Here is a 26730-nt window from a genome sequence, read left to right on the forward strand (position 1 = left end):
CTTCCACATCCGGGGGGTTCCCTTGCATGAAGGCCCAATGTTGGAGGTCTGGGTTGAGACCCTCCCTGAAACATTGTACCAAGGTAGCCTCACTCCAGTCCAGAATTCGGCTAGCCAGTGACTGGAACTCACTTGCATACTGCGCCACCGACTTAGTCCCTTGGCGCAGTTGCATCAGGGAGGCTTTAGCCCGCTCACCTAGAGTCGGGTCCTCAAAACGGTTTCGGAGTGCTACCATGAACTCGTCCAGGGTTCGCAGCACCGGCGAGCGGAGTTCATACTGCAACACCATCCAGGCAGCCGCCTCCCCTTGCAGTAAGGAAGCCACGTACTGCACCCGGGACTCCTCAGAAACGAAGGTTCGGCCTTGTTCCCGCATAAAAATGTCTACTTGGACCATAAAAAAGGTCAACTGGTCTCCCGACCCGTCATACGTGACTTTCAGGTCCCGACGGGCCGGGGGGGCAGGGGTTGCGGGCGGAACTACTGGCGCCCCGTCTGGGGGAGCACCGGCTGGAGGTTGCAATTTCAGCGCATCTAGGGTCGTGGCCATCTCACCCATTACGCGTTGCATGATCTCCATCTGCTCCTGCATAGCCCGGCGGTCTTCCTGCCACTGTTTTCGTTCTTCCTCCATGAGGGCCTCTTTGCGGGCCGGGTCCCCTTCGAGTCCCGTGCTGGGGAAGGCCAACCGGCGATCCTTCGCCGCAGTCCGCGAGAGCGACCAGCCCTTGGGAGAGTCCAGCCAATAAGTGAGCCCCCGGGGACGTCCGTCCCGATCTTGGTCGGGGGCGCGACCCTTCGGTTTCTTTGGCTTGGCTCCCTCCTCTTTAGGGTCCGGCTTCTCCGGCTCGTCCGGTTCCTTGGGGGCATCGGGGTTAGGGGTGGTGTCCTCGTCGGCTGACATTCTGTCCAAAGCGGTACAGCTGCAGTCCGAGAGGCAAGGACTTGCAACTTAATGTGAGAGATTCCCCTCTCTGAGTTTGCTTCTCCAAATCAGTTGCTCAGACGTTGATACAGAAACAATCGATTTATTGAAGCCTTCAGGAGATGAGACAGGCACAGGTAGAAAGTTGCAAGTGAGGGGCTATACGGGTTTACAGAATATATTGACTCCAGGGCACTGGGGCACTGGGGTTCACACTTATTGTTATGGGAAGTTACAAGCTTGGCATAATACAAAACATCAGACAGATCCCAGGAAGTCTGGGCGGCTATCACACTTCCAAGGCCGCATCGGCCTGAGGGAGTACTGGCAGGAAGAACAGCGGGGGGGGGGGAAGATACATGGGCCATCAGGCCTGGCGCCTGAGACCAGAAGGTGTGAACTGCTTTTACGAGTTCACTGATAACACAGCAGGTGATGGAAAGCAGAGACACAAAGACAGAGACCCTCACATTAGCAGGAATTCTCATTAGGAACTGGCACTGGGGGTACATGAAATCTAGAGCCAAATAGGAACCAGTCTTCACTTGTGTAGAGGGGAAGTAAATGCTAGTATCACTGGCTTTTTTATAAGCCCAGATTGTGTGCAATTAGTGGAACTGATATCTGGGGATTAACACAGTAAGGACAGTCTTGAAACTTACACTGCCACCAAAGGACCCCAACACTTCCTTGAGCTACATTTAATTGTAATAAAACCTAGTATTTGGCTGGCTCATTTGTATTTCTAAAGCCTGAAAAACAGCAGCGTAAAGCTCTTACACAGCTGACAGAGACAAACATAAAGTTACAGATAATGAAGACATTTACAAAACACTTCTAACTGCGTTGCTTAAATTGGATTTCCTTTATCATGGACAGAAATACTCTCCTAGTATTGCTCAGTGAAGAAAATATCCTTCATTTAAGACATACAATTGCTAAAAGCATACTTCATTGGTCCTACACTGAGAATTTAGGAACATACAGGTAAAAGTTCTGCCATCAAGGACTTCCATATATTATATAATATAGTGCTTGGTTAATACAATATGAGAAGTACTTCACAAAAGTTACTCTGTACCATCAGGAGTGGAAATGATAAGTCAAAATATACAGTGTTAAACAAGACCCTAAAGACCTGGTAGGAGGAAACATCAAAATCTCCAGGGTTTCATTCTTAAGGGCATTTCAAATGTTTATTCTGCGAAATGGCACTGTCCTTTCATTCAAACTTCGTAACACCTCAGATTTTGAGGGGAGGGATGCTCACTTAAAAAGCTCTCCTACGTCAAAGCCACATACTGTGTTTTAGTACCATTTTCCGCTAGCTCTGAAACTCAAGCTGGGCTACTTCCACTGTGAGTTGACCAACCCCCACTCACACAAGCGGCCTGTGTGCAGAGCAGCCCCCACACACAGCCGATTCCCCTGGTAAGCACCTCGTCCCTCCTTATGAAATCTGGGGTGGGACAGTTATGTGGGAAGTCACAGAACACATCAGAATCAGATTAAGATACACGTCACTAAATCAGTCCTTTACCACGGCTAACGAAGGGGGCCATCAGTGAAGGTCTAGATGGAAAACAAAGAGGCCCACTGAAGTTCTCCAAAAAGGCTCATTTCTAAGGCAATAATCTGCATATTACTTCAAAGCACGGGGGGGGGCGCAGTCTTCTTCATTAGCGCTTTTGCATTACCTCATTTTCTAGCGCTATACGTTGGTTTCCTTCTTGCACTACAGGGGATCACTCCTTCTTTCATGTACACCGTCTATTCATAGGAGGCTTATAGAGGCCAGAGAGGGAGTCCCATTTAGCAGCAAATTAACTTTTTAAGTAATGCTCACATTCAGTCTGTTTTTTCAGATTTCTCCTTTTGTATCATGCAGCGGCGAACTATGCTGTCAAAGCTTGCTATATAGTACTGGCCAAGGAGGCGAAAAAAGCCCATACAAATGACCTGGAAGTTGAGAGGGAGGAAAAAACAGCCAATTTACTCAACATGTTTTTACCAGCAGAGTCCTTAAAATATTATTCTTAATACACTTCCCTATGCGATCAATGGCTTTCTCAAAAACAGAAACAAGTCTACTACAATGTGCCCAAAACGAAGAGTTGCTTTTCTTTCATTTCTACCATTTAAATGGATATGTTTTAGTTTCTACTTAAAAGAGGGAACAAACTTTTCTTCCTGCTCCATGGTAACTTTTTCTACTGGTTATCAACATGAAACAGTTTTGCAGGTGGACTACACCCAGGTTGAGATGCAAAGGTCAGGCCCAACATATTCAAGATGGGAAGTCAGTTGCAGAGAGGCTGCCCATCTCCTTGCTCTTAAAAGTAAGAGGAACAGAAGGACTAGGGGTTCACTGTTCTAAATCATGCAATGTTTTCATTTTTATTACTTCACTTATACCTGCCCTTTCTCCCCAGTGGAGACTCAAAGTGGCTTATATTGTTCTCCATTTATCCTCACAACGACCATGTGAGGTAGGTTAGGCAGAAAGTGTCTGAGAGCGTGTGCCCGGCTCAAGGACACCCAGCAAGGTTCCACGACAGAGTAGAGATTCAAACCTGTTTTTCCCAGGTCCTAGCTTGACGTTCTAACCCAGGAGTGTCGAACTCATGAGGGTCAGATATGACATGAATGTCACTTGGTCAGGCCGGGCCACCGTGCGCCAAAAAATTTAATGCCAGGTACTAGAGATACAAACTTTATGGAAGACACCGACAAAGCCAACTGATGATATTATTATTACTTAAAATACAAACATGTTTAAAACAACCACACTCTTAATAGTATTTTCTTTTATTTAACAGTCTTTGATAATTGACACCTCTTACTCTTTGGAGTCAAAGTATGTGCTGTAGCAATTTTTAATATGCTTTTCAGGTGTGTCTGAGAACATACTTTTGATTTATTTTGATTCATTACAGAGAAGAGGTGTCCACACACATATGTTGTCCCAAACACAGACAAAATTTTAGCAGCAAAAGCCTTAAATTGGGGGTAATTCGGAGCCTGAAATTGGTAAAATTTGCTAATCCCAACTTCAGAAAATGTATCCTTGAGCACAGCATCACACTGCAACAAAGAGTTGCTTGTGAGTGAAGTCAGCCATTCTACTTGTGAGCAAGAGCAGCACACCTCCAAGCCCTGTTTTGCGCACACACACACACCCCAACACACAGAGTTCTCCATGAAAGAGGCAAGCAGGCAGGCAGCAACAGAAGCCTTCCTCCCTGCCAGAACCAACAGTTTCTGCCTGGACCGAGCCCTGCCCTTGCTCATCTGTTCCACTCATGAGTAAGAGCAGCAGTTCTACTCTACTCACGAGGATCCTCACCACAGCCCAAGATGCCTCCACCAATAAGTAGAAACAAGGAAACCCTGCCCCACACACCCTCTCCAGCTCACCCTCTTTCAAGAACGGAAGCGCCTCTTGTCCTGTGAAACCAAGCTCCAGGTGGGAGAAAAGAAAACAGGCCAACTGTACACACTGTCAAGGCGAGTGCCGTTCGGTGTGCTCTCCTTTTAAAAGCAGGCTGCAAACCAGAGGGAAGTCTCTCCCTGCCAACGGCAAGCCTGTGTCACTCCCCACCCCACCCCAGCTGGCCCACGGTCACTCTGGAGTGGCCAGCTGAGTTTTGAGCACAGCACGTCAGCTGGTTAAAAACTAAGCTGACCCCGTCCTTCTCCCCAGCAGCCTCTAGCCTTTTCCCCAGGTGCTTGCGGGCTGGGTAAGAGCTCTCAAGGGGGCTGATCAGGCCCCTGGGCCACATGTTTGACGCCCTTGCTCCAACCACCAAGACAAATATTTTAGTCATACATTATGGTCTCCAGACTCTTTACTTTGGTGTATGGGAAATTATGTAGGAATGTGCAGAAGCAAGTAAACATAAATGCATGGATTCACCCTTGCTAAAGCATACCAGTGTTTACAATACAGCCTAAAAAGGGGTAAGCCAATTCCCCTACCCCCCCCAATTGAAGCAAGAGCTATTTTCTGAAAATACGCTCCGGGGGGGGGGGGGCGGGGAATTATCAAACAGGAAGTCAGTGAATCTGAAAAATTATATGACTCACTGCCTTCTCAACTTCACAAAAAAGCACAGTAAAGTACATTTGGAAGGCAGAGTAAAGTACATTTGGTTTATCCTGTAAAATTATGAGAAATGATCGTTCATGCTTCCTGTGTGTGTAAAGTGCCGTCAAGTCGCAGCCGACTTATGGCGACCCCTTTTTGGGGTTTTCATGGCAAGAGACCAACAGAGGTGGTTTGCCAGTGCCTTCCTCTGCACAGCAACCCTAGTATTCCTTGGTGGTCTCCCATCCAAATACTAACTAGGGCTGACCCTGCTTAGCTTCTGAGATCTGACGAGATCAGTCCTCCTCATGCTTCCTACACCTGGAATATTTAATTTCCCCGTCTCACCACCACGGCTCTTAACTCTATTGCCCCCAGGAGCTGAATATTCCAAAGCAGAGCTAGAAAAACCAAACAGACCCGAAGTGGTTAAATCTGATGCTTGCCTTACCGTCTCTAGGGCTTCACCAAGAGAGCTCATTGGCGACATTCCACTCGTTAAGACATTCAACATGTGGCCATCAGTGCCGACGGAACTGCTGAACTTTCCTTGCTGGGTGGAGTAAAATAAATCAATTGGTTATTGAATGAGTCCACACAGAACAGGATTTGTGCCTATGCCAAGAAGCACAGGGATCCAACAGAAGCACAGCTGCCCTTGCCCAACAGTGCCAAGGTTGCCACCATGACTCCTCTTCTCAAAAAGAAAGATGGCTGCTATCCAGCGCCAAGGTTGCCACCATGACTCCTCACGGCCGCTCTCCACAGGGAAAAGGAGTTTTAATGAAATATTGATAGAACACCAGTAAAAAACAAACACTTGAGGGCATGCTTAAACCACCCCATCTTAAAATCAGCAGGGTTTAGAAGGGCTCAGATTTGGCAAGCTGTATCCAGTGACTGAAAGCAAATTGTTATTCAGCCACACTCAGCCGACATCAGTTTCCTGAGAGCCAGAACAGTTAACTGACTAAGAAGAGAACTAGATTCAAATCCCCACTTAGACAAGAATCTCATTGGGGCCCCCAAAGTCCACCGCGTGAGAGGACAAACACACGCACAGAGTGAGGGTGCACCCCCGCCCCCAAAACAGATGAAGAGGAAACCGCACATTTGTTAATGTCATTAAAAATGGAAGGTGCCGAGCAGCGCAATAGTCCAGAATACTTCGTAAGCCAGCTGGCCCAGTGCGGAGATCGACTGAAGTCTGATTGCAACACTGTGGCAACAGTGACACAATTAGGCTGTGAACCAATAAAACAGTTTTGGTCTAGCAGTCAGTGTTAAAAAGTGGCCATTAAACCTTTAAACAGTAAAGGAAGTTAAAATCCTTTGATTTTCTGGTAGTATAGAAAGTAACAGGGCCCGTGAGTTGAGCATAAATCGAGCCATTTCTATCATTCAACAGACATTCCTGTAATTAAGCTGCCCAACATCAGCTTAACTATTCCGAAATCTTTGAGCCAGCGCACTCCTCCCGTGGCACCAGGACCCTCCTCGGCTTTCTGCTCGCTGCTGGCCCCACCGATTGATTAATTCTGATACTTCACACAGACACAAGAGTGTCCCCTCAAGTCTATCATCCCAAAGAGGTGTAATGCCGTACGCACAGATTGTTAAAATATAGATTACACCTAACACCTGTAGATTATACCTAAAACACATTTCCTAAAGCACCAGGCACCATTTGAAAAACAGTAACGCCAACAGAATGTAAAGCCTGGTCCCACCTCTCCTCCCCCCAAATCAAACCACCTTTCAAAGCAAGCAAGTTATTCAGGGGAAGAACAATTGTGACTAATTGCCAAGGACTCTGCTTGTCTGAAGAAAATAAAAATGGATTGTTTATTAGAATATTTACTCCATTTCTCCACGTCCAGCCCTTTCCACCTTTGCATCTTTATTAATCTGCCCCATGGACTATTAGATGGCAAGCTCATAGGGGGCACAGACACATTTGTACCCAGGATGCCCTGCAAGGCATTTTGTACACGAATGCTGCATATGTACAACTCTCCCCGCCCCCAACAACTAAAGCTATGGTAGAAAGATTCCAGTATTTAATGAAAGAAAAAGTGATAAATACTGCAGTGTTTCATATCTAACCAGTTTACTGCTGCAAACTAGTATACCACATCAATCAATCAATGTAAGCAGTATTTTACTTACGATGGCATCTTTAATGATGATTTTAGCAACATAATCAGGCTTGCAAATAGGTGATGCTTCTGAAATAAGTCTGGTCTCTAAAAGCTTGAATAAAAGCAATTACAAACACATGGTTATACCACATATAACAGCAGAGACCACACCCTCCCAATTACTTCACATAATCTAGGGCTGCTAAATATACCAGTTGGCATCACAAAACCATCACCAATTATTTTTCTACAAACCAATATCTGTACTTCAAAAGCAACTCAGCATCTTATAGTTGTGATGAAATATAATACAGCCACCCTGCATGCCAAGGCATGACTTTAGTGTTTTACTTTTACAGGTTTTATTACTTATATATTGATATAATTGATCCGATATACATGTAGGATTTGGTATGGTGAATCTCCTTGCTGAATTATAGAAGCAGCCAATTCTATAGCAATGATATGAAAAACGGTTGTCATAAAAGTTTAAAACTATTTTTTAATCGTTAGGCCATTTTTACCTTAAAGCTCTCTTTTCTGGAAGTTGAAATTATTTTTTTAAAAACCGAGCAGGGTAAACTTTTTGAGGGTTTGGTGAACATTGATTAATTTTGTAAAACTGAAGTCTCTATTCCCCTTCCTGGGGAAAAAAGCACAGGCAAATCATGCAATGGAGAAGCTATGCAGAAATTTGAATAGAAAGAGTATGAAAATCACAGCATTTAAAATGGCCCTTGCTCTGCTGCCCCCAATACAGGGGACGTGGTGGGCAGCAGAGGAAGCAGCTGCTATTGCAGCAAGATCTGTGCTGGTGTGTGCAGATGATACAAGAGGCAGGGGAATTTGTGGGCCTCCTGCTGCACATCTGAAAGGCTCAGATAGCAGCTCTATCTCATAGCTCTCCCAAGCCAAAGGTCTGGGAGCTTTCCTAGAATGTCTCCAGGCACGGGGTCCTATGTTGAAACTGGTGCTCTGTGGTTATCCGCTAGCAGATTACTTTAAGGCTAAGATGATCCCTAGGGGTCTCAGAATGAACTGTGGTTGGTCCCAGCATCCAACAAAAGCCTGACTTGGAGCAAAATTACCTTTACTTTAATGATATTGTTCACATGGCCAATTCGGCCCTGAACAACTGTCACACTGAGAAAGGAGCGCAATTACCAAGGTACAAAGGGAGGGCAGGGAGATCCCTGCCCAGGTAAGAATTGCTGTAATAAGCAAGATTTCCAAAGCTCTGTCTATATCAACAGTGGTTTGGAGTATGTGTGTAGGGAGGGGGAATCATTAACGTGAAGAAAAGGATCTCACAAAACAGACCCAGAGGGTCTGGGTTTCAGGTTACCCAGCAAGTATGTCTTTAATTCATATCCTGCTGGTGGATGTGAAAAAGATTCCTATGGGTGCTGCGAGCGGGGTGGGGTGGAACAAAACTGGAGAGATGAACACCCTCACAGAGGTCTTGTGGCCAGGACCAGGGCCAGCCTGCTAGATGCTGCAAGGCCTGTTTTGCTACAACATATGCACTGAGCAAAATACAACCTGGAATTATGAGAAGTTGCTTTTCACTGTGAACTACGGTTTGAAAAACCAGATGCCAAAGCATTAATGTGGAAGAAGACAGTTAATGAAATAACTCCAGCGATGAGGAGCAATACAAGAAAAACGGGATAACAGGGAGATGGCTCAGGAAAAATAAGCAGGCTACCCTGCTGCTCATAGGGTTGCCATGAGTCGGAAGCGACTTGACGGCACTTAACACAAACACACCCTGCTGCTAACCAGTTATGCAAAATGCACATTTAGATGAAAGGAGAAAGACCAACATATGAGGTGTTAAGAGCAACCTGAAGACACTCCATAGGACCATTTTAATTAGATGTAATGTTTCAACTTTTCCTGCTGCAGCAGAATGATCAATAGAATCACCTTTGTCAAAAGGCTCAAGGTAGTACAATAAGAGATTAACAAGAGGAAGACAGAGGCAGTTTTGTGCAACACAAGACACACAAAGGATGAATGTGGAGCCAGCTACCGCTTCAGAACACAGGGCTTTCAAATTAAGCAGCTTGTAATTCCGCTTTAAACACCTGCCCCACTTAAGATATTTTAACAGCCTCCCCCAATATCAGAAGTGATCAGCTGGACAAAGCCCTGCTTTGGAGCACACGAAATTCAGGCTCAAATTTCTACTCATCCATAAAACTCATAGCCATTGAAGCTTTTGGCAATTCTAACTTATTTCATACAGTTGGCGGGAAGATACTGTACTGTAATATTTTAAGTTGCCCCTTGATCTGGTCAGATGTCAGGGGAAGAAAATGCCACACAGACAGAAAGGAGGTTTTTCTCCAAACTTGGGGTACTCCTTAGGTTTGCAGAAAAATCTTAAAACTTTAAAAAATACATTGGGGTGGTTTATACCCCCCACCCAAAACAAAAACATTATCTGCCCAGGCAGAGTACTTACTGTCGTGGGGCTTCTGGGGCCCTTTGGCCGATGCCACGGCTCCCAAAGTGGGAGTAAGAAAGGGGGGGAGGGATATTGTCTGAGGGAGGAGGAGAGAAAAGGGGGCATATTGAGAAGGGGTGGGGGAGATTGACATACAAGGGGTGAGAGAAGAAAGGGAGGTAAGAGAGGACTGCCCCAGTAGGGTTTGGGAGGAGAAAGAGTGGGGAGAAGACTGACATAGATAGGGTGAGGGGAGAATGTGGGGTGAGGGAAGGGAGCAAGGGTAGAGGAATGACCCCTCCCTATTTTTGCTGTATTTGCTGGTCGTTGACCATAATAAATATCTTTGACCCCTCCCTACAAGTTTATTGCGGGTCCCCACTTATATTCTAATAGTGAAGTCGGTCAAATCTGAGGATACTTAAACCTGGAGATGGCACCCATGAAGGGCCAAAGTTGGATCTTTCAACAAACCCGAAAAGTGCCCCAGATTTGCAGAAAAATCTACAAAAACAAACACACAAAAATCCACAGGGGATTATAAAACCTCAAAATGATAAAAGGAGCACCTGCAGTTTTAAAAAATGGATGCCAGTGGCTGTTGCTAGGCAACTACAATAGGCTTAATTTCTGCCAGTAAAAGGCAGGAGGAGGGAACAAGGCTCTTTTCAGGACTATTTTGGTCTTTGATGGAGGATTCATTGAGGTGACTTGACATCCCATGACTTGCATGACTCACCTAGGTCTGGCTGCTTGCTAATGTTCAACTCACTTGGTGACTTGGGGCCAGTTACACATTCTCAGCATAACTTAACTCAGAGACAGGGCCAAGATTGATTATTAAGAGCACTGGAAACCTCCTGGTGGGCCAATAGCTTCCTCCCCCACCTGGGGGAAAGTTAAGATGGGAGAACGGGTCCCCTTTGCAAGTCCTTGCAGATTCCACACTGTGCACCCAGGCCAGCCCTGGCAACCAGACCATGCTATTGGGCCATAGTTTTCCTTTGGAGTGGGTAGATAAAGGTAGGTTGGCTGGTGGATGGGGAAGGAGAAAAAGCAGGAAGAAGGGTTGGTTTTTATATGCCAACTTTCTCTACCACTTAAGGAAGAATCAAACCAGCTTACAATCACCTTCCCTTCCCCTCCCCACAACAGACACCCTGTGAGGTAGGTGGAGCTGAGAGAGTGTGACCCAAGGTCACCCAGCTGGCTTGGTGTGTAGGAGTGGGGAAACAAATCCAGTTCACCAGATTAGCCTTCGCCACTCATGTGGAGGAGTGGGGAATCAAACCCGATTCTCCAGATCAGAGTCCACCGCTCCAAAAAGAAAGAGGGAGAGGCATTCTGCTGTGGAAAATCACTAGGTGACCTTGGGCTATTTACACAATCTCAGCCAAATCTACCCACAAGGTTGTTGTGACGATAAAATGGAAGCAAGGAGAATGATGTAAGATGCACTGGTTCCCCATTGTGGAGGAAGGCAGTATATAAATGAAGTAAATAAATAAGGGGGGTGAAGGTAAACGTAGATTGGGTGTGAAGGACAGAGGAGAGCACAGAAAGGTGAGGATATGGGAGTTGCTAGGATAAGGGAAAGGGAAAATAGCGTGGGGAGGATTATGCAGAACAATGTGAAGTGTCCCTGCAAGTCCTTGCAGATCGCTGCTCAGCCGGCCCCATGCAACTGGGCCACCAGGTTTATTGGGGGAGAGGCTGCCAGGGAGGGGGAAGGAAGGCAAGCTGAAGACCGGAGGGGGGGGGGCGGAGGGCGGCAGATAGAAGCCAGGTTGGTTAGGGGGTGGAAAGGAGAGAAGGAAGCAGAAAAAGGGGAGAAGTTATGGGAGTTTTCAGGAAAGGGAAAGCAAACAGAGAGAGATAGGGGGGAATGAAATGCCACCTGCAAGTCCTTGCAGGTCCCCTGCTTGTAAGTATAGAACGTTTAAAAGGAATCAACGTGTTACCTTTGTCTTATTTTCTTCTGCGAAGCCAGGTGTGTCTGTATCTGGAGGATAGGCAACTGTTATATAGACGTTATAGGGCTTTACCTAGTTTGGCAAGAAAAATATTTAGTTCACAATGCAAAAATGGCACGATGAATATGAAGTGTGACATGCAAATATGTGCATAATTTGCTGTCAAGAGGTATACTCACATAACAGTTTAAAAGGTACAATTCTCCAAAGTATGCGCTTAACTATACACAAATCCACATTTTCAGGACTGTTACTTTGTTTATATCTAATGCGTAAGTATCTCCCCTCCAAAATAAGTAACCCAAGGAAAACAATGTACTATATGCCCTTGAGTATTGTAAGCAACTCTACAAATAAACGGTAACTCTACAAATCGAACAGTTAAAACAGCTGTCAAGCTCAGGCCTGGCAAGTACGTGGACCCATAACCTGAACTGGCTGGAGGGGAGGGTGGGTGTCGGTATCACCTCAGGAAAAGGCAGCGTGATGAACAGCCTGGCTGAAAACTGGCATCCTTTAGAATTCCCCCTCCAGAACTTAGCACAAAATTGGAAGAGGCCTGAGCCCAGGTGACAAATTTCTTATACTGAAACCCCTTTGAGGAATGCAGAGGAAGTGACCACTGCTCTTGGAGAGTTTGGCTTTGAAGGTAGCAAAAGGTAGCTGGCTTACTAACCGGTGAACATAGGAAGGCTATCCATTTTGACAACTGTTTTGTCTGAGAGCCACTATAACCAATTAACAGATTGTCTTTATTAGGACTTTGGTTCTGTTACTGTAGAATGACAGGACCCTTTGGATGTTGTGTATAGAGTATGGAGAACTCCCAGCGCCTCTCCTTAGGGCAGGAGGAGGAAAATGGGGAAGAAGACCTCACGGAAAAGGTGGAAAGAGCCAACAACTATGTAAAAAAAGAGAGAGGGCTAGGTAAAGAACCCAGTTTTGGTGGCAAACACTGCAGGTTGGGTCAGGCCTGAGGGAACACAATTTGAAGGAGGAGGAGGAGTTGGTTTTTATATGCTGATTTTCTCTACCTTTTAAGGAGAATCAAACCAGCTTACAATCTCCTTCTCTTCTTCTCCCCACAACAGACACATTGTGAGGTAGGTGGGGCTGAGAGAATTCAAAGAGAACTGTGACTAGCCCAAGCTCACCCAGCAGGCTTCATGTGGAGGAGTGGGGAATCGAGCTTGGTTCTTCAGATTAGAGTCTGCTGCTCTTAACCACTGCACCACACTGGCTCTCTTTACGGCTTTGAATGTCATTTTGAATGTAAGGAGTTAGAATTAGACATGGCAAGGTTTATCCATTAATGAAACCTCCAAATTAAGGTGGCAGCCAGGTTTACATCTAAAGAGGGGGAAAAAGGCCAATCCAGATTTTTGAAACTGTAAAATGTAGTCTGGTAACCTGGGTCAAGATAATTCAAGCCACAGTATTCCCCCATTACTATGTATTGGTGTGAAAGTTGGACAATGAAGAAAGCTGAAAAGAAGAAAGTTGACTGATTTGAAATGTGGTGTTGGAGCAGAGTTTTACGGATCCTGTGGACCGCCAAAAAGACAAATAAGCGAGTTCTAGATCAAATCAAGCCTGAACTCTCCCTTGAAGCTAAAATGACTAAACTGAGGCTATTGTACTTTGGTCCCATTATGAGAAGACAAGACTTGCTGGAGAAGACAATAATGCTAGGACAAGTTAAAGACAGTAGGAAAAGAGGCAGACCCAACATGAGATGGATTGACTATAAAGTCAAAGCCTTCAGTTTGCAAGACGTGAGCAAAGCTAGGACGTTTTAGAGGTCATAAATTTATAGGGTCGCCATAAGACAGAAGCAACCTGATGGCACTTAACACACAAACAAAAAATGTACTCCACAGGTGATGAAGAAGGAGCAAGGTCGCATGAGACGGCATAGGCAGAGAAACTTTTCCACTTTGCCTTGTAAGACTGCCTTATAGAAACCTTTCAGTTGTGGATAATGACCTGGACATCTAGAGTTGAGGGAAAGATGGTTGAATCCTCCATTTGGTCATTTTGAAAGCTGTGGGATTGTGCCATAGTATTCTGCCTTCCCATGTCATCAGAAGAAACAAGGTTTGAGTAGACAATACTGACTTTGATGGACCAAGGGACATTTAGTATAAAGCAGCTTCTGGGTCCTTCTCTGCAGTAATACTTGAAGGAATTGTTTGTTCTGGGTGGTACTATACAGATCTGTTACGGCCCCAAACCTGGACTACCCTGCTTAAGTAGACTGACTTCAGCACCTAGTAATGTGCTACTGACCTAGATCTGCTAACTGCGTTGGCCCAAGCTCTACAGCAAGGTGCCTGGACCATCTCTACGTAGCATCTCTCACCCTTAGACCACGTGGTCAGATGGCGGTTCTGTGACTGCTTTGGAATACGTGTTGAAACCAACGAACTGTAGTCTTCAGTCAGTCAGTAAGGGATTTGGCAGATTTGCTCTGCAGAATAGGTGCTGGTCCTGCACAACAGTTGATCCCACAGTAGATGGTACCAAAGTGCTATTAGGAATCAAAGACATTGATGGAACGGTTGGATCTTGGAGTAACTGTGGCTATACCAGTGCACAGTAGTGTAGAAACTGAATACAATGAGAGGCTTATCCAGAACTGTCTGTACAGCGGCTGTATGGACTGTGGAGGCCCCGGATGTCAGCGCCAGAATATGGGTTGGTACCAAGAGAGTAGACCTGCACGATTTGTGATCCTGTGGCAAATGGGTTGTTGAAGTGCCATTTGAGGCCACAGCAGTGAAGGACTGGCAGCATACGATGGCAAGAAGCTGGCATAACTGCTGGCTCTGTTAGCTGTAGCAACAGCACAGGGTGGCAGTCTCCACAGAGACTGGAAGAACATTAACACTGTGGCCAAGTTGTCATCCTACTGGTAGTGTCGGAATTTGCTTTCCCCATCCCTCCACGCATGTGAAAGGGCAAAGTGGTGCTCAGGATGGAGCCAATCATAAAGCTCATCTCTGTAGCATGAAGGTCTCTGCACAGAGCATGAAGAGTTCCTGAAATAATGCAGTTGGTGGTCTGGAGACTGGCAGGGCATCTTTGTTTTACCAGTTGAAAAGTAGGCAAGACTCCAGACTTTTAAGTAACAGAGGGGAGGGAAAGGTAACTTAAAATTATATCCCTTACTGCCTGTTTGGTAAAGTGGCCACAGGGTATGGTGTGCTTCTCTTGAGAAACAAAAGGCGAAAGTCATGCCCACCGGTGACCAGGAACTTACTCTGCAAATGTGGGGATGCTTGAAGCAAGGCTGCTGTGCCATATGCCGCATGAGAGAAGGAAAGACACGAGAGAACACAAAACAATAACAACCTCCAAAGAAAAATGACCAAGGGTGGGCTGAGAGGAAAGAAAGTGAAAAGAAAACCTAAGACAATTCCTTTGGAGAACGAACACAGAACTGCTAACAGCATAGCAGTCAGCAGAGAATGGAAGGCACCTGACCCTCCTCACGGAGCATGTGCAGATAGGTTCTTTCCTTGGGAAGGGGAATTTGAGTGCCATCTTTCAGCACAGAGCCCTGGAAAAATTTTTAGGTTGTTTCTGCACTGCACATGTGCAAGTACACAAAGAACGGAAGTAGTTTCAATCACAGTTGCAGCACCAATGTACTTTACAGCTAAGGGGAACTACTGCCGCATTACCAGGAGCTGCTAGTTGAAAAGGGCCAAAACCAGCGGTAGCTGATAGCTCAGCCACCGATGTTCAAACAGTGTGAAGCAAATAGTTGAATGTCAAGGAACTGAAAGAATGGTCGTTCCATTTGTTCAAATGGAAAGGGGGCAAAGTACAAGTACACAGTGGCAAACGCAAAGGTTTCCCGGCAATAAGGATAACAAAAGCGCAGCCCAACATGGACGTATAGGACTATTCTGTCTATCAGCATCGCCTTTCCTCAAAAGCACCACGTCATTTGCACGCTGGTCATTTAGTTATTCTTGATGTGCTGCCCTGGTAACAAAGGTGTGAGGAGCTCCAAGCTGACAGTTCTGTCTTTTGCACAAAGTTCCCAGTCGACATTGAAGGAGGCGCCTCTGCTTCCAACCTAGTTCTAAAACATCTGGCTTGCTATGACAAGGGAGCCAGCTGTACAGAGAACCTTCTGAAGTCACACCAAAGGTCTCCCACCCCAACGACACAATGCGAGCAGATAGAGGAACGGATAACCATACCTCCATTTGCAAAGCTTCAGCTAATCCTCGAAGAGCAAACTTTGTTGCAGAATAAGCTGTGAAACCAAACAGTCCAACTTGCCCAGCCTGGGATGACACAAACACAATCCTTCCCATTCTTCGTTCCTTCATGGTGGTAATTACTGCACGAGCTGGGTAAACACTACCCAGGTAGTTGACAGACATCAATTCCTGAAGGCACAGACACATGTCTGAGACAGAGTCACCTGATTTCAGAGTAATAAGTGTTCATGACATCCCAGTAATCCCTGTGCCCTTAATGCAATCATAAATTTAGATGGGTGCGGCCTACAGCTTCTGCAATGTTAATACACAAAAGTCCTCTTTATATAGACATAAAAAGAAGGGTTTCCCATGCAATATCCAAACAGCTTGCAAATACTGTAATGCAAACTTCCCCATGAGCATGTTGGAGCACTTCCCCTTGCTCGCAACGGTTAATACCAGCAAGGGAATTATGTTGAGTAAAAGGTGCCACTGCATTGTGGGATCTGTGTTGCTTAGACACACCAGTCAGGGGCCAAGATAATGTGCAGGGAAGTTCAGCCATGGGATCCTCAGAGAGAAACAGCAGTGGCAGAAGCTGGTAAGGGTAGTTTCCTATCAAAACAATACAATATGAGGAGGACTATTTTGAACAATTTCTCACACTAGATCACTATCCCTGAACCACAGGCCGGGGGGGAGAGGAAGAAAACGGAAAATTACCCAATTTTCACCTTATTATATCTTTATATAAGTGGTTTATATTTATGAACCACTTCTCCGCTTTAAAAAGTTGCTGAGGTATTCTGCAATAAGAACATGAAGAGTATACGCTGGGCCAAAAATTTATTCGCAGTAGCTGCCTTCTGCATTTGTCACTGTCTAAATGAAGCATGCGAAGAGCAGGCTAGAACCTATACTTAAGCCGTCAGTCAGATTTTCTAGCAAATCGCTCTGCTTTCTCTCTTGTCAGGACAAGGCATTTCTCAACTACCCCTATGGGGGGGGGGGGAGTAAGAATAGAAGGGAAAAGTCACCCAAAGCTGAATGCTGGACAGTTCCCAGGCTGTTTCTCTCTCCTCCCATCAGGCGCAGAAGGTTCATATTTAATGGCCTTTTGCTTTCCAGGGCTTCCAATGTTTTTCCCTATGGGAGAGCTCCGGACCTGCCCTCATGGAGGGCCAAAGCAGACAGGATGGTGGGGCACCTGGCTGCTGTTGGGCCCACAGCGCAGCAGGCCGGAGGCACTCTTGCTTCCTCCCCACACGAGAGTCTTATCAAGTGCTGGAATGGCTGTATGCCCCCCCTGCCTGTTTCAGCACTTGCTAACGCATTGGGGGGGGGGGCGCTGTGCTGCAGGGCTGATCAGGATCGGGTCCTCGCAACATTTTAAAACCACCTTAAAATGGCACTTGCCGTGAGGGTGGCACCACGTCTAGCTTGGCCACGGAGGACACTTCTGTATTCCCTTGTCAAAGTATTATTTTTCTGCATACCTAGGAAGGTCACCTAAGTCGTTGTACTTTGAATTCTCTTGGGAGTGGTCAATTGACCATAATAAAGCTTTTCTTCTTCTTCACCTAAGTGCACAGGGATCACTCACTGCCTTGCCTCCAGCGATCTTGTTCTGCCTGTTGGCTGGCCCAGATCACCAAGCTTTGCTACAAGAGGCACAAAACAAGGACTACGGCCACATCCCCCTCCCAGCCTCATGCAGCTGTCCTCCTGGTTCAAGGCTTCATCAATACATCCAATTCTCAACATGGCCCCATCCGTGGATACTTATGTCCAGAGACTGGGGTGGGGAAATGTTCCTGTTCTAGGCCCTAATTAACAGTTAGTGTTCTTTTAATTTGCAACACATAATTACTATGACAATGGCCAACCCTTCAAACTGCCACAAACTAGCATATTTTTGAACAGGTTGTCTTCTCAGAGTAGTTTACTAGCTGCTGTTGGATTAACCCTTTCTGAATACTTCAGTCTCACCACTTACCTCAAAATTATTAGTAGCAAGATCTTCAAATTTTCCAGTAACCGATGTGCCAGCACAATTTACAAGCATGTCAACTGGTCCCAACTTCTCTTGAGCCTAGAAAGGGTAATCTAATAAGTCCAAGATAGATTTTATGCTTATACATCACTACTCCATTACAGCACTTCTACAACACTGCAACCCATGCAAAAAACAGACAAAATGTACTAAAAGCCCCAAGTTTCCTTACTTGTTTTAGGACCCGCTCCACATTTGCACAGTCTTTGGAAACATCTACAGAGATGCAGTGCACGACCTATGTGAAAGGGTCGGGGGGGGGGCAGGGAGAGAAGAACAGAAAGATTAGTAATAGTGTGGTATTGTTGAAGCTAAGGGGATATGGATCTGATGTTAAGAAGGAGACCATGGGAAGCTCTTGCAAGTTGCTCTAAGCTTCATAAAGAAAAACAGAGCACAGGTAGACTACATGTGTAGGAAGACAGGTCCCATTTCTATTTAACGTCTGCTAACTACAACAGCACCGAGCTATTACAAACAACTTGATCGACCATTCTCTTTTTAATTACAAAGAGTCATGTTCTGCAGGAGTAGGACCTCTGCCCTATTGCACTACTACTAGAAATCTTTCCTGTTAAGAGTAAAGTATCATCTCATAATCAGCTTACTGACTGACAAAAGTTTTCATGATACTTGTGGTCCACCTTGGGTTCCAATGACAAAGATGGACTATGCAATAAGATATTAAAATATTCAGAGAAGTAGTTTTTAAAAAAAGGAACCACTTTTCCATCTAAAATCATGACTTCCTGATTAGATAAAGAGATCTCCACTGCAGAGAAAGCTTCCCAGACACTGCTGGCCACCAATGCCTATTCCTGGGCCACCCTCTGCTACAGCGACACACAGCTGAAGCCCAGAACTATTTGGAATACTGTAAACCTTTGTTAGGAGCGCCATGGCGCAGTGTTAAGCTGCAGTACTGCAGTCAAAAGCTCTGCTCACAACCTGAGTTCGATCCCAACGGAAGTTGGTTTCAGGTAGCCGGTTCAAGGTTGACTCAGCCTTCCATCCTTCCGAGGTCGGTAAAATGAGTACCCAGCTTGCTGGGGGTAAAGGGAAGATGACTGGGGAAGGCACTGGCAAACCACCCCGTAAAAACAAAAGTCTGCCTAGTAAACATCGGGATGTGACGTCACCCCATGGGTCATAGAATCATAGTATTGGAAGGGACCACAAGGGCCATCAAGTCCAACCCCCTGCACAATGCAGGAAATTCACAACTACCTCCCCACTCCACACCCCTAGTGACCAGAAGGTGGCCAAGATGCCCTTCCTCTCAACATCTGCCTAAGGTCACAGAATCAGCATTGCTGACAGATGGCCATCTAACCTCTTCTTAAAAGCTTCCAGGGAAGGAGAGCTTACCACCTCCCGAGGAAGCCTGTTCCACTGAGGAACCGCTCTGTTAGAAAATTCTTCCTAATGTCTAGACGGAAACTCTTTTGATTTAATTTCAACCCGTTGGTTCTGGTACGACCTTCTTGAGCAACAGAAAACAACTCGGCACCCTCCTCTATAGGACAGCCTTTCAGGTACTTGAACATGGTTATCATATCCCCTCTCAGTCTTCTCCTCTTCAGGCTAAACATGCCCAGCTCCTTCAGCCTTTCCTCATAGGAATTGGTCTCCAGACCCCTCACCATCTTTGTTGCCTTTCTCTGGACACGTTCCAGCTTGTCTACATCTTTCTTAAATTGTGGTGCCCAAAACTGAACACAGTACTCTAGTTGAGGTCTAACCAGAGAAGAGTAAAGCAATACCATCACTTTGCGTGATCTGGACACTATACTTCTGTTGATGCAACCCAAGACTGCGTTTGCCTTTTTAGTTACAGCATCACACTGCTGACTCATGTTCAGTATTTGGTCTACTAAGACCCCAAGATCCTTTCACACACACTACTGCTCAAACAAGTCCCCCCATCCTATAATTGTGCATTTGAGTTTTTCCTACCTAAATGCAGAACTTTACATTTGTCTTTGTTGAAGTGCATTTTATTAGTTCTAGCCCATTTCTCCAGCCTGTCAAGATCATCCTGCATTTTGGCTCTGTCTTCTACCGTATTTGCTACCCCTCCCAATTTAGTATCACCTGCAAATTTAATAAGCATCCCCTCTATTCCTTCATCCAAAACATTTATAAAGATGTTGAACAACACAGGGCCCAGCACAGATCCCTGAGGAACTCCACTAGTCACTTCTCTCCAAGTGGACGAGGAACCATTAACTAGCACTCTTTGGGTACGATCTGTCAACCAGTTGCAGATCCATCTAACAATAATAGGATCTAACCCACATTTTCCCAATTTGTCAACTAGAATACTATGTGGAACCTTATCAAAAGCCTTACTGAAATCTGTATATATGTATATAAACAGATTTCAGTAAGGCTTTTGAAATCTGTTTATATACATATAAACAGTGAATCATTCCCTCTGAATAATTCAGGAATGACCCGGTGCTTGCACAGGGGACCTTTACCTGTGGATTGATTTGATTCATTATTCCAATCAGCATTTAGCTTCCTTGTAATTATAATGCAGCATAATATTTTCTCTTACCTACACCTACTATCTCACAGTTCGAGCAGGTCAACTATTACAGTCCCAGGTAGCCAAGCTTACCTGCTTATCATTAACTGCGTATTTTTCAATTTCTTTCTTTGCCTCCAACAGCCGACTCTGAAATCAAATAAGCACATTCTAACAAAATAATTTTATTTAATTAAGAAAAACCAATTCCAAAACTAACCTTTACAGCATCTAAACAGGATTGCTAATTTTTTTTTTTTTTTTTACTGTGTGTACATGTCCACCACATGACAGAAATCAGCTTTAGGTAATTTACACTACCAACGTAAGTCAGGTATGCTCCTTTAAATTTCTGCTGTTTTATAAGGTACAGGTACAGATTTATTGTATATAGCCAGAGGCCGCAACAATCAAGCAGAAAAAGATCAAATCAGGTTCAACAATAAAACAGTTATAGTCAAGTACAAAAATAAAATTAAATCAGATACAGATATTATCCGGTTTGACTACAGTGCTGGCTCGAATGTTCCTGGCCGCTAGGGCAAAAAGAGACATATTGTAAGTAACAGCAGTGTCAGTGTCAGACAGGAGAAAAGAAAGCTTCTCCTGATCACTAAAACAGCTAATATTAGATAAAAATAAGGCAAGAAATTTAGATCTGGGTTCATGGTACAGGGGACAATACAACATGTAATGGGGGAGGGTCCTCGAGTTCTGTGGATCAGCAAACACAGATACGAGAGGCCATCAGGATTTGAGCACAGCGTCTGGCTAACATGGCTGTTGGCATGGTCTGAAATCTTATTGATGTAAAAGCAACTCTGAGCTTTAAGGCAGAAATATTGGATAAATAAGGGGCTCTTTCATGGTTCCTATTAAACAAATTAAACCAAGGCGAAGATTTAGACTGGGAGATCATCTGGCCATCGGATGGGGCATCACACCTAAATACCCAGCTTCACATAGTAAAACCTGGGATAGGAAAACCCTGTGAATCATTCATGATGGAATAGCGAATGAGGATGTTGTTATAAAATGTTGACCAGGCCCCATCATTTGAAAGCATCGCCTCAAAGCTAAGATGGCCAAGTAAGTTGGTAGAAACTTTACGATGCTCTCTCCGGTATTTTAATAGGGCAACATGCACACAGGCTCGTATTGAAGGTAAGCCAAGTTCTGCCTGCATCAGAGCTGCAGGGGTTCCTTTGGGTAAAACAAGGATTCTCCACATGAAATAACTTTGGATAGATTCCAAGCTGGAAATCCAATGATCACTCCAACCCCAAACTTCAATGGAGTAGAATAGTTGGGAAATAACTTCACTGAGAAATAGTTTTATAGCTGGAATTATAAGAAGCCCTCCTTTTGTAAAATAAAATCTCACAATAAAAAGCTCCTTCCAAGATATTTGAAGGTACTACACTGGGCAACTGGAGATCCATTTATGCTCCATTTCAACTTGCAAGGCCTTTTTCTGAAAATCATCACTTAAGTCTTGGAGTAGTTAATATTTAAGGCCTTTTCTTTAAAATAATCTCCCAGCCTATGGAGGAGCTTCCTTAAACTTGTGCCCATCAGGGAAATCAGAACCATGTCATCAGCATACAAGAGAACTGAAATTTTCCACGAGCCCAAAGGTGGGGGGGACAAATTCGGAGCCAGATAACCACAGGATGATGTCATTTAAGTACAAATGAAAAAGCAAAGGGGCCAGCACACAGCCCTGCTTTACCCCTCTAATTATAGGAATTTCCTCTGTCAGTGAGCCTGAGGTTCCCACCCTAGTTTTGGCATAGATGTTCGTGTGAAACTCCTGGAGAAGAGCAACAAGTGTTTATCTATATTTGAACAAGCCAACTTCTAAAGCAGGGTTGTCGAACTCACTGGTTATGAGGGACGGATATGACATAAATGTCACTTGGTTGGGCTGGGCCATGCCTCGCCAGCCCAGATCAAGAGTGTGTGTGTGTGGGGGGGAGGAGGCTGCCTTGGCTGGCAAGCTCGCAATGGGCTCACCAGCCAAGATAGGGACTGGGGGGTGGCTGGCGAGCCCAGTGAGGGCTCGCCAGCCCAGATCAAGAGTGGAGGAGGGGTGGCTGCCTCAGCAGGATTGTGGGACGGATAAGAGCCCCCGGGCCGTATGTTTCTAAAGTGTGAGCAGACAGCAGTTCACCTCGTTTCACACCCCTACACATACTGACTGAAGAAGAGGCTGCCTTGTCAATAAGGAGTCTGGCTGCATACTTTGGGGACATAATTTTTGTCCACACTCCGAAGAAGCTTCTGAAACCAAATGCTTCAAGTCACTTAAATAGGAATGCTTCAAATGGGGATAGAGCCAGCAGCCCATTGTTCGTCCTAACGAAGGATTAAAGAGTTAATTTGTTACTGCTCTTAAAGGATTATGAAGATTTATAGCATTTGATGAAGTCATTATTATGGAAGAATGTTGCACTCTGGGGGACTAGGTGGTATATGTACATCTTAGATTTTTTTTACCACCTTGCAGATTGGGGCTAATATGTCTCAATAAATTGCGGAGATGATGCAAATAAAATGTGCAAGTTACCATGCTACAAGAGGAAACTGTAGAAAATGGGGTAGACAGATACTTTCATTGTTACTGACTACAACTAACCCACCAATCACACCATCATGGGATTGTGCAATACAAACTGGAATCCTGGCCACCACTGTTCAAGGGAATTATACCTAGCTTGCAAATATACCAGGAAATTCTGAATCAAATGACTTGCTAATGCACTTTTGACTTGTACATAATTTTTTTTTTTAGTATACTCAATCCCTTTACTTTTTCAAATGAGGCACATAGTTACTGCCTTATTGAGAAAGCATAATGAACATATGAAGCTGTCTTATACTGAATCAGATCCTTGGTCCATCAAGGCCAGTGTTGTCTACTCAGACTGGCAGCAGCTCTCCAGGGTCTCAGGTAAAGGTATTTCACATTACCTTTTAGCTAGAGAGGCCCATGAATTTGGAAAAACTTTTTTTCTATAAAATACTTTTACATTTGTGGTACCTTACACCTCAAATTAAAATGATCCGCCCCCAGAGCCAGATGGATCTAAATAGCTTTCTGGTGGCTTTAGGGTTTTTTCCCCTCCTGCTGATATGGTTGGTGCTCCTGTCATTGTCCTGGCTGACCTCCTACATGAGGAAATAAGCCAGGTGGTTAACACAATCAATTCCAGGTGGCCGTCTCTCAGGTGTTAGAGCTCAGGTAGCCCTTTGGTTTACTGAGGGGCTGCAGGCAATGCTGAACACTTTGCAGATATAATCTCTGGCATCCATGTACTCCCCTAGAAGTACGAGGCGCTCTTGGATACAGGCCTGCTGTTGGATAAGCAGGTGGCAGCTGTGGCCAGGAGTGCTTTTTACAAGCTTCAACTGGTTAGCTACAGCCTTACCTGGGCAGAAAACATCTGGCCAATGTGGAGCATGCCCTGGTTATATCTAGAGAAGATTTTGAAGTGCAAGGATGTGTCACTGGCAACCAAGACTAGATTAATTCATGCCATTGTATTCCCCTATTACTATGTATGGGTGTGAAAGCTGGACAGTGAAGAAAGCGGATAGGAAGAAAATAGATTCCTTTGGAATGTGGTGTTGGAGGAGAGTGTTACGAATACCGTGGACTGCCAAAAAAACAAATAAAAAAAACAGATCAAATCAAGCCTGAAGTGACCCTAGAAGCTAAAATGACTAAACTGAGGCTATCGTAGTTTGGGCACATCATGAGACGACTAGAGTCACTGGAAAAGTCAGTCATGCTGGGAAAAGTTGAGGGCAGCAGGAAAAGAGGAAGACCCAACAAGAGATGGACTGACTCACTAAAGGAAGCCACAGTCCTCAATTTGCAAGATCTGGCAAGGCTGTCAAAGATAGGGGCTGCTCTTGAACAGTTCCAAAACTTCAACTGGTGCAGAATGCTGTGGCCAGGATGATGATTGTAGTGGGCCGTAGGGACCATAACTTGGTCCATCTACACCAGCTCCCAACCTGCTTCTGGGCATAATTCAAGATACTGGTGCTGACCTTTAAAGCCCTACATGGCCTGGAACCAGCATACCAGATGGACCACCTACTTCCTTATGGACCTACCTGACCCCTATAACCATCTTCCAAAGCCCTGCTTTGGGCACCATTGTTTTCTGAAATTAGGTGGGTGGCCAACCAGGACAGCTTTCTCAGCCGTGGCACTGAAACTCCGCAACTCTCCCCGCACAGAAACTCACTTGTCCCCTTCTTCTGCTACCAGCGAGTAAAGACTTGTTTCATCAGTTATTCTTCCTTCATGTTCGGTTTTTGTATGTGCATTTTAACTTGGTGTTAATTGTTTTAATGATGTGATTTTTGTTTGGTTTTTATTATTTTTAAAACGTCTTTTTATTTTTAATCTTTTAGCTGCCTTGGTGGACCTGACGAGGGCAGAAATATACAGATAAATAAATATAAACTTCACAAAAGTTATCTATTTATTTATTTGTAAAATTTATAACCCATCCTTCCTGGTCAAGGCGAGGCTCAGGGTGTGTAGCAACAATTAAACATAACAATAAAATATATTAAAACTGTAATGTATGATTCTAAATGTCCTTCAGTGTTATTCCTCTGAAGATGCCTGCCACAGCTGCTGGTGAAACGTCAGGAAAGAAAATACCAAGACCACGGTCACACAGCCCGGATAACCTACAAGAACCAATGATTCTAAAATTATTTCCCGAAACATTAACACAAGGCGCCATGTGATATGGAGCCTGCTAGAGCAGAGTGCTGACACCAGGTGGGACTTTCCAAATGGGTCGGCAACCCCCCTGTCAGGCACCGGCCTAGAAGTCATGCCTTAAGTGCAGGTGGCTCTCCAAGGACTCTGGCTTGTGTAGCTTCGCTATTGTTTTGTCTGCAGAGATTGCTGAAAGTGTGATAACTGTTAACTGTAAACCATCATGGGAACCAGGGAATCGTCCTGGCAACCACCGTACTGCTTGATTTCTGTTATGTACTGCCCTGTCCCTTTCCCCCCATTGAAGTCCATCAATAGCTTAGCGTTAGTTTCTGCTCCTCGCTGTATGCTTTCCTTAATAAACCTGCTTCTTAAGATACCTGCCTGGACGTCTGGTTTTTGGGAACTGCTAGGCGAACTCACAGCTGACCCCCCCCCCATAATTAAGTAATTGTACACGGGAGGGAGGGGAGAAGAGGGAGGACAGCACTGATACCTGATTGATATTGATACAAATCACATTAAAAGTATTCCATAATTTTTCTAAATAAAGGTTTGAATATTTTTATGATATATGACGACTCAGCAGCAGATTGGTTACAATATTTACACTTAAGAGGCAAACGTTAAGGCACTGAGAACCATCAAGCTACCAGTTTAGCCTGCCCAAAGTGCTCTTCCTGACATACCACTATTGTCCGCTGATCTACTTCAACCATTTCACGTTCAAAACCCTAATTTAACTGGTTTTGCATATGCAGTATGTTTTTACAATTGGATTTTTTTTCAATAGACAAATATAGTAATAGAAAATGTCCATATCACCAATTGTATCACACAGTGTAATAACATTACACAGATTGTGTAATGCGTAAAATTTCAAGTTCTGACAACCTGCCCCCGCCCCCCAAGCCCTATCTGGCCTTTAAGTATCTAATGTCACAGCATGAAGGGCCTGGCAATTGTTCCTCTGGAAAAAATTTTTTACTTCTAGCCAGGGGGACAGTTGTAAAAACTAAAACACCAATCTTGACTTAACTTCAGCATTTAGAAATTCAATACTTTTTCCCTAGACAGAGGATTACTTTTGAGTATTATAAATCAGAGAAAGCAGATATGAGAGTGACGTACTCAAAATTTTCTTATGCCCCTCAGAGCTTTGCGCTCCACAAATTACCATCTACTGGTGGTCCCCCGGCCCAAAGAATGCGTGGCTGTCCTCAACAAGGGCCAGGGCTTTTTTGGCCTGGTGGAATAGTCTTCCTAGTGACATCAGGGCCCTGCGGGACCTTAAGGAGTTCTGCAGGGTCTGCAAAATGGAACTATTCTGCCAGGCATACTATTACTGAGGATGGCCGCGGGTTATCCACCGTTTGCTGGCCTCCCCATCTCCATCTCCCCACCCCCACACACACACTCTTGTTATCTGTGGGCGGTGATCTGCTGAAACCCAGTTCCATGGCGGCGACTGGTTTATATGAATCCCATCTTGTTGTATAGTTACTATGACATGCTTTTAAATTTGATGTTTTATGTGATTTTAGAGATTGTTATCTGCCCTGAGCCCAGCTTGACTGGGAATGAGGGTGGACTATA

At 44.9% G+C, this 26730-nt stretch overlaps 1 protein-coding gene across 1 annotated transcript in view; it reads right to left on the reverse strand.

Moving 5' to 3' along the window:
* Positions 1–2685: 2685 nt before the first annotated feature.
* Positions 2686–26730, reverse strand: part of KDSR (3-ketodihydrosphingosine reductase) — a 33351-nt gene continuing 9306 nt past the window's right edge. The window contains exons 3-10 of the mRNA XM_056854992.1: positions 20481–20537; positions 18027–18092; positions 17798–17893; positions 15796–15987; positions 11570–11653; positions 7185–7268; positions 5467–5568; positions 2686–2887 (exon numbers count right to left, since the gene is read on the reverse strand). Of these exons, the coding sequence (XP_056710970.1) occupies positions 2777–2887; positions 5467–5568; positions 7185–7268; positions 11570–11653; positions 15796–15987; positions 17798–17893; positions 18027–18092; positions 20481–20537 (792 nt within the window). The 3' untranslated portion in view covers positions 2686–2776. The remainder of the gene's footprint in view (positions 2888–5466; positions 5569–7184; positions 7269–11569; positions 11654–15795; positions 15988–17797; positions 17894–18026; positions 18093–20480; positions 20538–26730) is intronic.

The sequence above is a fragment of the Euleptes europaea genome, chromosome 8, assembly GCF_029931775.1.
Source record: "Euleptes europaea isolate rEulEur1 chromosome 8, rEulEur1.hap1, whole genome shotgun sequence".
NCBI lineage: Eukaryota > Metazoa > Chordata > Lepidosauria > Squamata > Sphaerodactylidae > Euleptes > Euleptes europaea.